The sequence below is a fragment of the Thunnus thynnus genome, chromosome 15, assembly GCF_963924715.1.
Source record: "Thunnus thynnus chromosome 15, fThuThy2.1, whole genome shotgun sequence".
Lineage (NCBI taxonomy): Eukaryota > Metazoa > Chordata > Actinopteri > Scombriformes > Scombridae > Thunnus > Thunnus thynnus.
The window spans coordinates 4071573-4085139 of NC_089531.1; the positions used below are offsets into that span (position 1 = coordinate 4071573).

At 36.5% G+C, this 13567-nt stretch overlaps 1 protein-coding gene across 2 annotated transcripts in view; it reads right to left on the minus strand.

Moving 5' to 3' along the window:
• LOC137198237 (tenascin-like) overlaps window positions 1–12988 on the minus strand; it is a 67163-nt gene extending 54175 nt beyond the window's left edge. Inside the window, exons 1-4 of one of the 2 annotated variants that reach the window (XM_067611942.1) lie at window positions 12808–12988; window positions 4830–4975; window positions 3604–3661; window positions 3252–3476 (exon numbers count right to left, since the gene is read on the minus strand). In XM_067611942.1, coding sequence (XP_067468043.1) covers window positions 3252–3476; window positions 3604–3661; window positions 4830–4961 — 415 coding nt within the window. In that variant the 5' untranslated portion in view covers window positions 4962–4975; window positions 12808–12988. Of the gene's footprint in view, window positions 1–3251; window positions 3477–3603; window positions 3662–4829; window positions 5241–12807 lie in introns of both variants that reach the window. The other variant, XM_067611941.1, reaches the window with a different exon arrangement.
• Window positions 12989–13567: the final 579 nt, after the last annotated feature.

Consider the following 13567-nt stretch of genomic DNA (forward strand, 5'->3'; position numbering starts at 1 on the left):
GACTAACAAAGCCTCGTTCTGACTTATTATCCCCCTGTGTGTGTGTGTGCGTGTATGTGTGTGTTGTTTAGGGCAGGGTGGAGGGAAGCTGCTGAACTGGACTGGGAGGAGATCAGGACTGAGATCACACTGGGCAGAGAGCTAAGGAGGCACACACACGTTAAAATAGAGTTAGCTCATGGTTTGACTGTGCCAGGTTAATAATGTGATCAGTCCTGAGGTCACCTCCACTCTCGTGGAGGATATGAGTGATGGACTGACTGTAACATAAATCTGTCAAAAATGTACATATTATTTATTACATAACTTATGCAATTATAAATTACTACATTTATTCAAGTTATAAACATAAGTATAATTTGGAGGTACTGGTACTTCATTTGAGTATTTTACCATTTTTTACCATTTACTTAAGAACAATTTAACTTGAGTACATTTTTTGGGGGGAGTATTGTGCTTTTTATTCCACTACATTCATTTGGCAGCTACTTACTTTGAAGATTCAGATTTGACATAGAAAACATACATGATTATTGTACAATATATGAAGCATCATTCACAGCATCACAGATTACACTTCACAGTAGTACAATTAGTTAAAATGACTTCCATCTTTTGTACTTAAAGGTACTCTGGCATTTTTACGACTATGGCATCATGGAGCATTGTTTTTACGAAGGGGTCCCCGCTTTGTTCATGTATCATGCCATCCTGATGCTGTTCTGCTGTTTAGTTTAGTTATCTTTTCGGAAAATTCCTTTTGTGTGTTTGAGTCCCATGACAGTTTTATATCAATTGCTATCCCTAGATATTCTTATTCTTATTCTTATTATTAATTATATTAATTTACTACTTTGATACATTCATCAGTGACGCTACTTGTTGGTGGAACTTTCTACCTTTCTGCCAAAAAACGCAGCGAAGAAGACTGCAAGCAAGCAAACATGAGAATAAACAATGCAGAATTTACAAATGTTTTATGGGATAATTAACAACACATAATAAAGCCATATAAAGAGAAAACTAAATCTGAGACAACAAAAACAAAAATTCAAGTTGCAATGACTAGAAGTAAAGGACAGAATTTTCTCTTAACATTTTGAATGCCAGACTTTAACTTGGGAGTGCTTTTTTGGTCATCTGCTAAATCTGCAGCACCAAGTCATGCTTTTATGAATGTCTGTGTGTGTGTGTGTGTGTGTGTGTGTGTGTGTGTGTGTGTTATGCAGGATGAGTCAGTGGAATGGGGGAAGCAGCTTCAGGCAGAACAGTGAAGTAATATGAACTCATGCGATGGCTCAAACAGAGACATGTGCACGCGACTGAGTCTGTTTCCAGCTCTTATGAAGATTTACAACACAGAGACATGAAAGATGAGATGTGAGGAAAAATATACGGACTGTGAACTGGAGTCAGACTCAAGATGTTTCTGTCAACTTCTCATCAATGATTCATGTGAGGAAATGTCACCAAGTCTTCTTATTCATACTGTTTACACAACAGGAGGGAGTCGCCTGCTGTCCTTTATTCTCTCTCTGTGATTTTATCACATTATGAAATAATTGATCATTGTTATGATTTTGTTTTTGGTGAACCTTAAGGATTTTATTACCTGCAAAACTGAAAACAGCATTTATTTGATACAGTGCCCATGTGGTAAAATATAAATGGCTGAGACATCTTGTTCCCTAAAGAGTGAATCACAGTATTATTAGTCTACAAATCTGTCATTTATGTGTTTCTATAATGTACTTCACCACTCTTTCTCTGTTTATTGTATTTTGTCCTAGTTTTTATATTTTTAATATACTTAAAATTATTATGTAGCACCCTTGATTTTTCCTTCAATGCCACCATCAGGACAAAATTGCAAGTTGCACTAAAAAGTATCAGCTGGGCAGCAGTTTCTTGATTGTTGGACTTGCCTGGAGAAATTTTATTATGTTTTTCTAACTGATTTAAAATTCTATGATGTGCTGTTTGTAATCAAATGTAAGTGTATGTGTTAAGCTGATTATCAATGGTACATGAAGGTGAAAATACTCAAACATGAACATGAATGGGATGGTGAGCTTATTAGTGGCTCAGTAAGGCTGTACTAATGCAGTGTTCGTGTCATATTGGCATTACCACAGTTATGAGTGTCTGACTTTTAAACAGCATTCATGTCAGCATCCAAGTTGCAATTACAACTCGGAAACTGGGATTTTTCTGAAAGCTCCAATATATCTGATTTAGTGCCTGAACACCAAACAAACATGGACGCCTCACATTGTTCAGTGTAATTTAACCAAATGTAACCAAAACTTTAACCAAAATATCCAAATTAATGGATATAATGTAAATTTGTCATTGCACAGTATTTTAAACCCTCATTATCTTACAAGCTTCATCAGCTGTCAGATGACGGGAATGGGAATCTTCCCGATTCTTCCCATCCATCTGACATAGCATAAAGAAGGTGTAGCGGTGCTTTAAGCTAAATGCTAACATCAGCATGCTAACTTGTTGATGTTAAGCAAATTTAAAGATTATCATGTTCACTATCTTACTTGAGCATGTAAGAATGCACATGTTTGCTAGTCAGTGGTAGGCAAAGTACAGCTGAGGCTGATGGGAATGTCATTATTTTACAGATGAGTCAAAGTGCTGGACACTCTAAAATTTTGACCTGATGATGGCGCTGTATATAAAGTCAGAGGATCACCAAAGTGATTACAATTCATCTTGTGGGGACAGCGTCAAATTCCCTTGAGCTGTGCTGCTAGTATTCCTAAAAACATGAATAATGCTGAAATTATTTTGTTTATTTCTGTTTTGGCACGATGTGCTGCAGAGAAACAGCACGTAACACCAGATGTGTCATTTCAATCTGTAATGACTGTAATGATGAGTAAATGGAACAAAAATTTATAACAGTCAGAGTCTAGACTTCATTTTACCATTTCCCCAAAAAATACATTAGACTGGGAAGCCCATTATCGGAAGACTTGTATTTGTATATGTTGTTATGGTGCAGTGGATTATTACAAGTGATGAGAACGAATTTGAAAACCATGATTAGAATAATATCTCATATTTCCTTATTGTGATAACTTTTTTGAATCAAACTGGGCTTCTGACCAGAATCTTGTTGGTTGCACGAGTAAAGAGGTTTTTATGTCTTGTTTGTGTGTTAGCAGCTCTTTGATCAACACCCCCAAACCCTCCAAAACTCTCAGGGGTTTTAAAGCAACAACAGCAGGTTTTACCTTTGCTCTCCTTGGAGGTGCAGCAGCCTCCTTCAGCTCCTCCACATTTCTCCCTGAGAGACGACACCTCCCTCTCCAGCCTCTCCAGACGCTCCCGCAGGGCAGCAAAGTCCGCCTCGCAGCCACATGACCCAGGCCTAGACCCAAACCCTGAACCTGATGGAACCAGTTTGATCTTATGGGTCAGGACCAGAGGAGAACCAGGGACGAGGTCGATTTCTTTACCTGAGAAATACACAGAAAAGCAAGCTGAATTAAAACTGGGAGGAGATGCAGAGTGTCGTTTTGATGCTTTTCATGTCTCACTGTTGACAACAGTTTCTCGACCAAATAAAAACTAGCAGGTTTTTACCTCCTTGGCTCACATCAGATGATTCACCGTGAGTGGTGCAGCCCTCAGAGATCACTACCTGCAACAATAACAAAAAAGGCAAACCATAGCTGTGTAGCTGCATCCAAAGGCTGCATCTTGTTTTTTTGTTGGTGCAAAACATTAAAAAAAGACTTTGACAGTAGTCGCTAATTGTGTCTGTTTGCCATCTGGTGCTGAGCAGCAGTGGTAGAAAGTACATTTACTCCTGAGCTTTAATGAGGTACTTGTAATTTACTTAAGTGTTTCCATTTTATGCTACCTGGTACTTCTACTCCACTACATTTCAGATGGAGATATTATACTCTTTATTCTATAAGTTATCCAACAGATTCAGGTTTAACATACAAAATATATGATCAATTTATAAAGTATGATGTAGTTTTAAATGAAACTCCCCAGTGCTGGAAGAAGTATCTAGATCATTTACTTAAGTACCAATACAACAATTTAAAAATCATCCATTACAAGTAAAAGTCCTTAAAAAAGGCACAGAAGTATTATCAAGTAAACTTAAAGTATTAGACTGACATATTCAATAGATTTAATGAAGTTATAACAGAAACATATTACTGATAAATCTGAGGGGTTGTGAGATGATTAATGGGTGAGTAAAGAAGTAAAAACAAAGTTCTGATACACAAATCTGTTTTCAGTTTTTGGACTTTTTCTCTAATCTTTGATTTTTGGTGAAATATTGGATCATTTTATTGAAATGAAAGCATGTGAGAAGTTTAGAGGGAAAAATCACCATTTGGTGGAGCTGTTAACAACTCATAGACATCTCAAATGTGACCCCGACTACACACTGCTTTTTGTAAGATGTCTGTCTATTGCGTCAAATCTTCATCTGAAAAGTAACTAAAGCTGTCAAAAAAATGTAGTGGAGTAGAAAGTACAATATTTCCCTCTGAAATGTAGTGGAGTGGAAGTATGAAGCAGCATTTTATGTAGCATAAAATAGAAATACTTAAGTACATTTTTTAGGTATTTGTAATTCATTTAAGTAGGCTGCAGTACTTGAGTAAATGTAGTTATGTTCCTTACACCAATAACATTGTTATTATAAAATTATTCACTACAGCTGCTTTACATTTTCAACAAAATTGACACAAGATTTCATTGAGATGTCTAGACATCTTTTGACATCCATCCATTCATCCATTCATCCCAAACTCATTCACTCACCCAACCACTCAATGATTCACCTTGATCGCATCTTCCTTGGTATCCCTTGGTGTCCTTTGACCCCTGACCTGTAACTGCTGGGAGGTTGAAGTCAGGAGGGCAGGACCAGCCAAGAGGAGGAGGAGGAGGAGGGAAGGGAAGGTGGGAAGCATTGCTGAGGATGGAGCTGATGCACAGGAGGAAAACTGTGAAGATCCTCCCTCAGGTTGTTTAGGAAAACAAAAGCAACTGTTGGCGTGCTCAGGAAATCTGAGCTGATTTAAGCAGTTTGTTTGAGAGGACTGAAGCTGATTGTTTCCAAGATTTTTAGATTCAATTAGTAGCACTTTCCCTGGAGGTTAAATGGATCTCTGTCAGCTGTTGTCTCTTTGTTTCAGTCAGGCGTTTGCTGGTTGTTTTTTCCTCCCACCTCTCCTTCAGGGATTTTACCCCTGGAACAAACCCAGAAACACACATTTAAACCCACCTTAACGTTTCTGGTCAGTTCAGCAGACTTCACTTTGGTCACAATTAGCAGAATTGAGGCCATTAGCTGTTTATGGGCCTGTCAGTGTAGCGTGTCAGCCAATAAACCACAATGGAAAAAATAACTTGGTCTGAAAGACTAACTGTTATCCTGCAGCCAGTTTTTTTGTTTTTTTGTTTTTTTTAACACTGCCACCTCTGGAGTTGGTGGCAAACTGAAGGCTGATAATTTAGACTATTATATACTGTAATTGGTTAATTTAGGCACTTGGCTGTTTATTAAGTATTTCATCAATATCTAATTGATTTAGGTAGGTTAGCTTTAGAAAATTTTACAGAGCTCCTGTAAGTTTGCTGTTAAGAGTAGTTTAGATGGACTGATTATCATTTTAACAGTCAACATCCAAAAATCTGTCAATCATAACAATCCAAGAGCGTTTGACTGTTAATCAATATACTATAATACTTTGTAAATGTAAATGAAGGCTTTATTTAATTCACACATCTACTGTAGAGCTGCAATGATTAGTCGACTAATTGATTGGCAGAAAAGAGATGTTTAAGTAATTTTTCAGTCAAAATTTGCCAAATATTCTCTGATTTCAGCTTCTCCCATATCAGTATTTTCTGTTTTTATCTGTTTTCTATCATTAACTGAATATCTTCTGGTTTCAGACTGTTGGTCAGACAAAAAGAACATTTTGAAGATGTCACCTTGGACTGTGATGGACATTTATTTGATGTTTCAAAGACTAAGCCACTAATCAGAAAAATAATCATCAGATGAATCGATTATGAAAATAATCTACTGGGAAAACTGGTTATTTTAATCAGCATACACATATCTGCAACGCTTGTAGCGGTCTAATTCTCTCTAACTGGTCAGCAATGTCCAAAATGGATAGAAACATCAAAACGAGTGAGCATGAAAGTTTTTGACCTTGGAAACAGTATTTTGACAAATGATTCTTAACTCTTAACTCATAACTTAACCTGTTCGTCCATATTTATATTTATCAGTGGAACTAACTTTGAAAAAGGTTTTTTTAAGGAGATATAAACATACTACTATTCAGTATTCGGATAAAACTGTTGCTCAGTAAAACATTTATGGTCAAGGCATGTTCCTCCGTCAGTTGTTCGCCTAGATTTTAAATGAACAAAACTGCTGAAAGCCACAAGACTCCCAACATTCATGTAAATCCAAGTCAGTCAAATTAGCAAATTGTCAGCGGAAAAATGGCTGGTTACAACTTTTCAGTGCTTACCATTTTTTATCTAAAAATGTCAAATTTTAATGGTTTATGAAATGGTTTTATGCCAAAGACTAAGGAAAAGAAACCATGTTATTATTAAATTATAAGAAAATGATCAATGTTACCACACTTGGAGTTTTCCCCCTGACATTTCCTCCAACTCACACACAGTAGCTGAGCAAATCCACAAACATGACACAAACCCTAGATGATCTAACCGCCCCTGTCTCCTCTGAGAGGTTTATGACCAAAACTGGTTGAGAGAAATCCACTTTCAGCAGCAGCAGCAGCAGCAGCAGCAGATTTGATGTAGAAAGCAGCTGCTGAGAGTTCCCAGTGTTGGGCCGAGTCCACAACAACAACATAATGTCATTAAGTCTGCTGGTGGAGAAGTCAACCAGCAAGCTGCAGCAACACGTGAAGAGCAATATATTCATCTTAGGAAACAACAAAAACCACAAATTCAGAATTATCTTTACATTATCTTTACACATTATCTTTATCGCTTTAATAAGGGAATACGTAAAAATCAAATGTCAATTTTTGCTGTACAGTGAATACTTTTGTTTAAAATAGGTTTTATGGTACAATCTTTAATTGCTTATCTGTTGCAAGCAGTAAATCAACAATGACATTTTTTGGTCAGTTTCTTGTCATAACAAGAACATTTTCTTGTTTTTACAAGATACCAAATTATTCCATTTTTACAAGAAACTTTTCTTTTTATAACAACATATCACTTTATATCACAATATGTTCTTGTTGTTTCACAAAATTAACACATTTCATAAAAACGTTACTCGCTATAACATGATCAGTTGGTATGATGTTATAACAAGAAACTTCTATATTTTGTTAAAAGGAGAAAAAGACCCAATATGGTTCATATGGTTTGGTTAAGTTTCTTGTTTTAACTTGATAAGTCAGTATGTTACTATGTCAGTCAAGCCATTTTACCATTGAAGCCAATACAGAAGTGCCTTAAACCTGCTTTCTCTCTAGTGGCCAGCAGGCAGCGACTCCACTGGCTCTGAAAAGAAGTCAGTTTGTATAAAAGTCTATGAGAAAATGACCCTACTTCTCACTTGATTTATTACCACAGTAACACTTTCCTAATGAGTTCATGCCCACAATTACTAGTTTCAAGTCTTCTTCAATACAGCATGATGTTCATTTTGTAAATTATGGTCTCATTTAGAGTAAAATAGACAATAAAGCAGGGTATTCTTTAGGGTGTGGCTACGTTGTGGTTGACAAGTCGCTACCATGGCGTGTGCGAGGTGCTGTAGTCGGAACCTAGGGAGCTCCTCCCCAGCTCCACACTCTCGTCCAAATAAGGTCACTTCTCATCACTTCTGGGTCCAAAAAAACCCAAGATGGTCAAAACGCCAAACTCAAGACTTCAAAACAGGAGTCTACAAACCAATGGGTGACATCACAGTGGCTGCATCCATTATTTTTATTCAGTCTGTGGTTGCCACAGACACAGGGTCTATCCTTGGTCCATTACTGTTTACATTATACATAATTAACATAATTCTCCTTAATAAATACTTCAATATCCATTTTTTTGCAGATGATACTATTTTATATGCCCCAGGCTCCACCCCGGCTAAGGCCCTGACTCATCCTCAGTCTGCCTTTGATGCTCTCCAGTTGTCACTCCTTAATTAAAGACTAGTTTTAAATGCAGAACAGACCTAGTACATGGTGTTCTCCACTTCCATCAGTAACTCTGAGTGTCCTGCTGTTAAAATTTTAAATGGCAGCCATATTAATCTTGTTGTGTCAGACAAATGCTTGACAGCAGACTATCATTCAAGATTCATATTCAACATTTGACTCAGAAATTAAAACTCAAACTAAGCTTCTTGTGTAGAATCAAAGGATGTCTGTCTTCCTCCAAACTATTGTGCAGCCAACTTTCATGTCTGTCCTTAACTATGGAGATATTCTGTATTGTCATGCTGCCCCATCAATACTTCAGTAGTTAAACCCTGTGTATTATAGTGCATTACGCTTTATCACTAATGACAAATTTCATACTCATCATTGTTCTGTGTATCACATTGTTGGTTGGACTTCCTTACAGTCAAGAAGAAATAACCATCTCATGTTATTCAACTATAAAGCTCTACTGCTGAAGCTTCCAAACTACCTCACATCTCTTCTCTTAGTTAAATCTAGTAACTACAGAACACGATCCAGTAATTACTTAACCTCAGATATCCCTCATGTTTACATCAATCTTTGCAGAACTGGTTTCAGGTACTATGCACCTTTTAAATGGAATGAACTGAAAATTGCCCTCAAACTTGAGTCTTACATTCCCCTTGGAGACTTTAAAGCTTTATTGTCTGCTGTTTTTTTTATGATTCTTGTAACTGTTTTTTAAAAGTAATTCCTTCTTTACTGTGTAGTTGTGTTGTTTCTGTCTGCTGATTGTGTTCTTGTCTTATGAATGTTTCTTGTTCTTACATCTCTCTTGGAAAAGAGATCTTAATCTCAATGAGACTGCCTGATTAAATAAAACTAAAACTAAAAAAAAAAGGAGATATGTTTCTTGTTAAAAATTGAATCATTTGGCATCAAGTAATAACATGAAAATATGTCATAATAACATAAAAATATTTTGTTATGACTTGGAAAGGATCTTGTCAATACAAAAAAAATCACATTAGAATAAGAAACTTAGCACATTTTTTGTTACGGTGACAAATTGATTAAATGATAAGTAAGACTTATACCAGAGTTTGTGCAGAAAAAAAGGATACCATGCATGTGGGTTACGGGAATTTTAAGTATTTAAGAAAAGGAACACACAGCAACACAAAACTGAGATAGTAGAAAGTGATATCCCTGCCTGACTCTCCAATTTTCCTTTTCTTTTCTTCACTTTTACTCTCTGCTGCCTGTCTTTTACTTCTCAGTCCCCTCCTCTTTGCTCCTGAAGCTCTTAATGTCCTACAGAAACCACAGTTAACACATTCACTGCACTGACAGTAGGGATGAGGGATGAAAAAAGGAGGCGAAATGGGGGGTTTAGGAGGAGGAAAAGACTCTATAAATTCAGCTCGGCCCTGAAGGTTTACAAGCTTCAGCCGCACAGTTTAACCAGGAGGAGCTGTGCGGCGGTTACTACAGTTAATAACTTTTTAGTTTCGCCCAAAAAGAAAGGGAAAATTTGATACAGAGTGTCACATTATCAATTATTTTACAAAATGTAAAGCAACATTATAGTGGAGCAAGTAATGCTACAATTTTCGTCCTTATTGGTCAACATCAATCTAATATACAACTTCTTTCTATATCTGTATCTGGAGGATTTTAGAGAAAACCCATCAAACCCAAATTAGGCTTAATGAAAATCACAACATCGTCACCTGAACAATGGAAGAGTAAACTTCAAACAGATGCTGAATTATTTTTTACAGGTTAAAAAAATCACGCTTTCCATAACAACAGTATACAACAAATGTCACATAAATCATCATTGTAATGCACAAACCCTAAAATCACCTATAATTTCCTTGATTAAGACCTGATGCTTCATTACAAATAATGTTATTATAAATAAAATATTTGACAATGAAATTCAAACTACTATTTCAGATGCCAACAATGAACTTTAAACTCAATAAATGTTTAATTTCCACCTTTACTACAAAGAGTGCTTTCTTTTGCTGCATTATCTTTGATTGATGATCAGTTTTTTTTGAGAATTATCTGTGTATAAAAACCGATTAAATTACTCTTTTTGCATGCTTGATGCAGAAAACAGACCTGACAATACTCCAATCCCTTATCCACAGCAGAAACACAAAATCATAATGTTTGGAACATAAATTGATATTTTCTTCCAATTACTTTTTCCTAATGAGCCCCATTTGTCCATTTTTAATGCCATGGTTTAATTTAGTTGGGTTAGAGTCTCCTTCAAACTGATGCACCTCATATGTGAACCTGACTTGTTCTAATTTTCCAGCCCCCTCTGCCCACATTTTGTTTCCCTTTACTAATCTGACTTGACCTGCCACAAAGAGGGTTCAGCATCTGTGGTTTAATTTACATCTTTGTCTAGACCTCAGCCAGTTAGTGAGCCTGCTCCATTGACTTCAATGGGAACAATTAGCTTGTAAATACCTGCCAGGGACAGCTGTTTCAGCTGCTACGGTTGGATCTCTCAGAAAACACAGGAGGGCAATAGAAACTCCCTAGAATGCACCATAAAGATTTTCTCTTCACCTGCTTTCCTTTTCCTCCTGTTCACACTGAGTCCAGCTTTCAGTAGCCAAAATAAACTCCTTCTGACCGGCTCTTTCAAACACAAACTTGGCATAGACACCCAAACTTGGCTCTGGTGAGTGCTGTGATAGGCATTCAGTTTGTAAGGTGGAAGAAGTTATGTGCTGCTACTAATGATTAAGGAAGTTTGCATTTGCAGAAATTTAACAGTTAGACAGTTTAGACGTTTTTTTGGCTCTAGTTTGCATCACAAAAATGTTATTCTCATTTTAGAAGTTTCCTTCCTTTCCTTTTCATACACTTTCATGTGCAAAAGCAGACCTGCTCTGTTTTTTTAAGACCTACAATGTGTGTTTTCATCCACCTGTTTTGATGTGCATTAAAAATATGCATAAAAAAACTGAATGGAAATTAAAAAAAAATCAAAAAATCACGAAAAAGTCTTTCCTGTTGTCTGAGAAGTGAACAGACTTTAGTGAATAAGTGATGATGTTCCAGTGGATTCATTCACATTTTCTTTTGCTAATTTTCTGGATACTCCGTTGAAATTTACATTACATTTGGATGGAAACTTTACCATAGTGAAGTTTGTTCTGCTTGAGTCACTTGATTGTCTGATGATAAAATGTTTCACCTGATATTTTGGTTCAACAGATGAGAAAAAAGCTGGTGAGTGGACCAGATTTTCTTGGTCAAATCAACGTTTATGATTCACAGCAGGTCCATGTCATGTGACAAGACTTATCAGTTAGTAAAGTAGTGATTGAAAGCCATCACGCGCCTTCGTTAAAGAGTTCTGATGGTGACGCACTTGCTGAAGTCCAGACGGCCAGACGCTGTGAAATCCATCACAGACTGAGGTGGAGACTTTTACAGGCCAAGGTCATATAATATGGACGCCACACAAAACTATGAAATCATTTGTGGGTGAAAAAGCTCTAAAAGTTTGTGGTCTCCACATACATTTATGTTGATTTTCTCCTCATTTGCTGCCATTGCAATTAACACTGCAGCACTGAAGTTTGAACATATGCATGACTAAGCCTTCAGATAAAGTAAAGGCTCTTGAAACTCCCTGACATCCTAATAATGTCATTTTAATGCAATCAGAAATTTTTATGCTGGTCTTATATTTAAGATTTTGGACCATTTTGACTTTTATTCCCCAAAAGTCTGGAGATCAAATCAAACTTTAATAAAACAAGTAACAAATCTGTCAATGGTGGGATGGATTTTGCCTGTTTCCAATACAAATTCTTTAAGAATTTGTAGGCTGTCATCATTTTCTTTACATTACAGAAGCAATCTGCCTAATTCTGTCATTTTATCTGTTGAGATTTTTAAAGGATTCAGGCTGAAATAATCTCATTTCACTGTAACCTACAAAAAACTTTAAACTGGAGATTATTTAACATGTGTGCATAAGAGAGATTCATGCACTTTTTAGGACTCTACATCAGAGGAAATGTGTCAATAATGGACAAAATTATGTGAAAATGTTTATTTCTGGATCCAGAAAAGTTGTACAAAAATGTCAGTTTAGTATTATGATGTATTAAATATCTTGAATTAGTCAGTATATTGAATATATTGCTGCGACATATGGTTGTTTTTGTTATTTCAAGGATATCTGATTAACTGTTTAGCCTTTGAAATGCCTTTGAGACAATTTTCTGAAGCCTAAGTTATTTTCACATTGCTCGTTTTGTCCAACCAGCATTTCAAAACCCAAATATATAACATTTTTTATCACATAAGACAAAGAAATCCTCACATTTGAGAAGCTGCAACAGGAATGTTTAGCATGTTTGCTTGAAAAACAATTCATTTTGCAGATGTATTTTCTGTTGAGTGGTTCATTCTAATATCTAATTGAATAATTTGCATATTCTGTTCATATCTCACCATGTATGTTGATGCAAATTATTTCAAAATCTCTTTGCCGATTATGAATAAAAATCAATCAAAGCTTCAAAAACAAACATTTTGAGACTCTTTGCACATTATTAGACAATGATAAAAGTCATCTTACCTGTGATGACTTTCTGTCTCTCCCCTCAGTCTCACAGTTGGTCCAGAAGTCTCTGTGTTTCTCTGTGAAGCTCTCATTGACTGACCATCAGAAACAGAGGGAGGAGGAATGGACGGAGAGAGAGAAGGAAAGAAAAAAGAAAGAAAGTGAGGGGAGGAGAGCAGTAAAATTTTCTCATACTTGAAGAATTTTTCCTCCCTCTCTCTCTTTCCTCTCTCTGTTTCTCTCCTCTCTGCCTCCTCTCTTTCTCTCTGATGTAACTATGTGTTTTACAGGTCCCACTTGGGCGGGGGATTTGCGATGGAAAACATCTGAATTTTTAGATGTTTTTAAGGGAACGTGGGGGCCTAAAATCTTTAATGTGTTTTGAGCCCATCTCTGTCCTCTGCTGGACACTCCATGACGTTAGATAGACAATTCACTCTGTTTGTTTTTGTTTGTTAAAGAGGTCAGATTGTGATGTTGTGCTGACAAACCTGACCTCCCACTGACTGTCAGTGGAACAGCTCCAGGATCTGACATCACACGCAGACGCTTGGCTGCCTTCAGTCTTGTTTTGTTCAAGGAGAGGATGTAAAACAAACCTCTAACATGGGATGCACATACTGCTGCTGCCACAGAAAAACACTCAAAGTCCAGTCTTGTTCATTCACATGTTTTTATTGTGACTATAGTCATTATGTCACTCTGATTTTTAACATAAAAAGTTGGATTCTTTTTTGGCATAGGCAAAAGGCTTTATTTGACATCTGAAAATGCA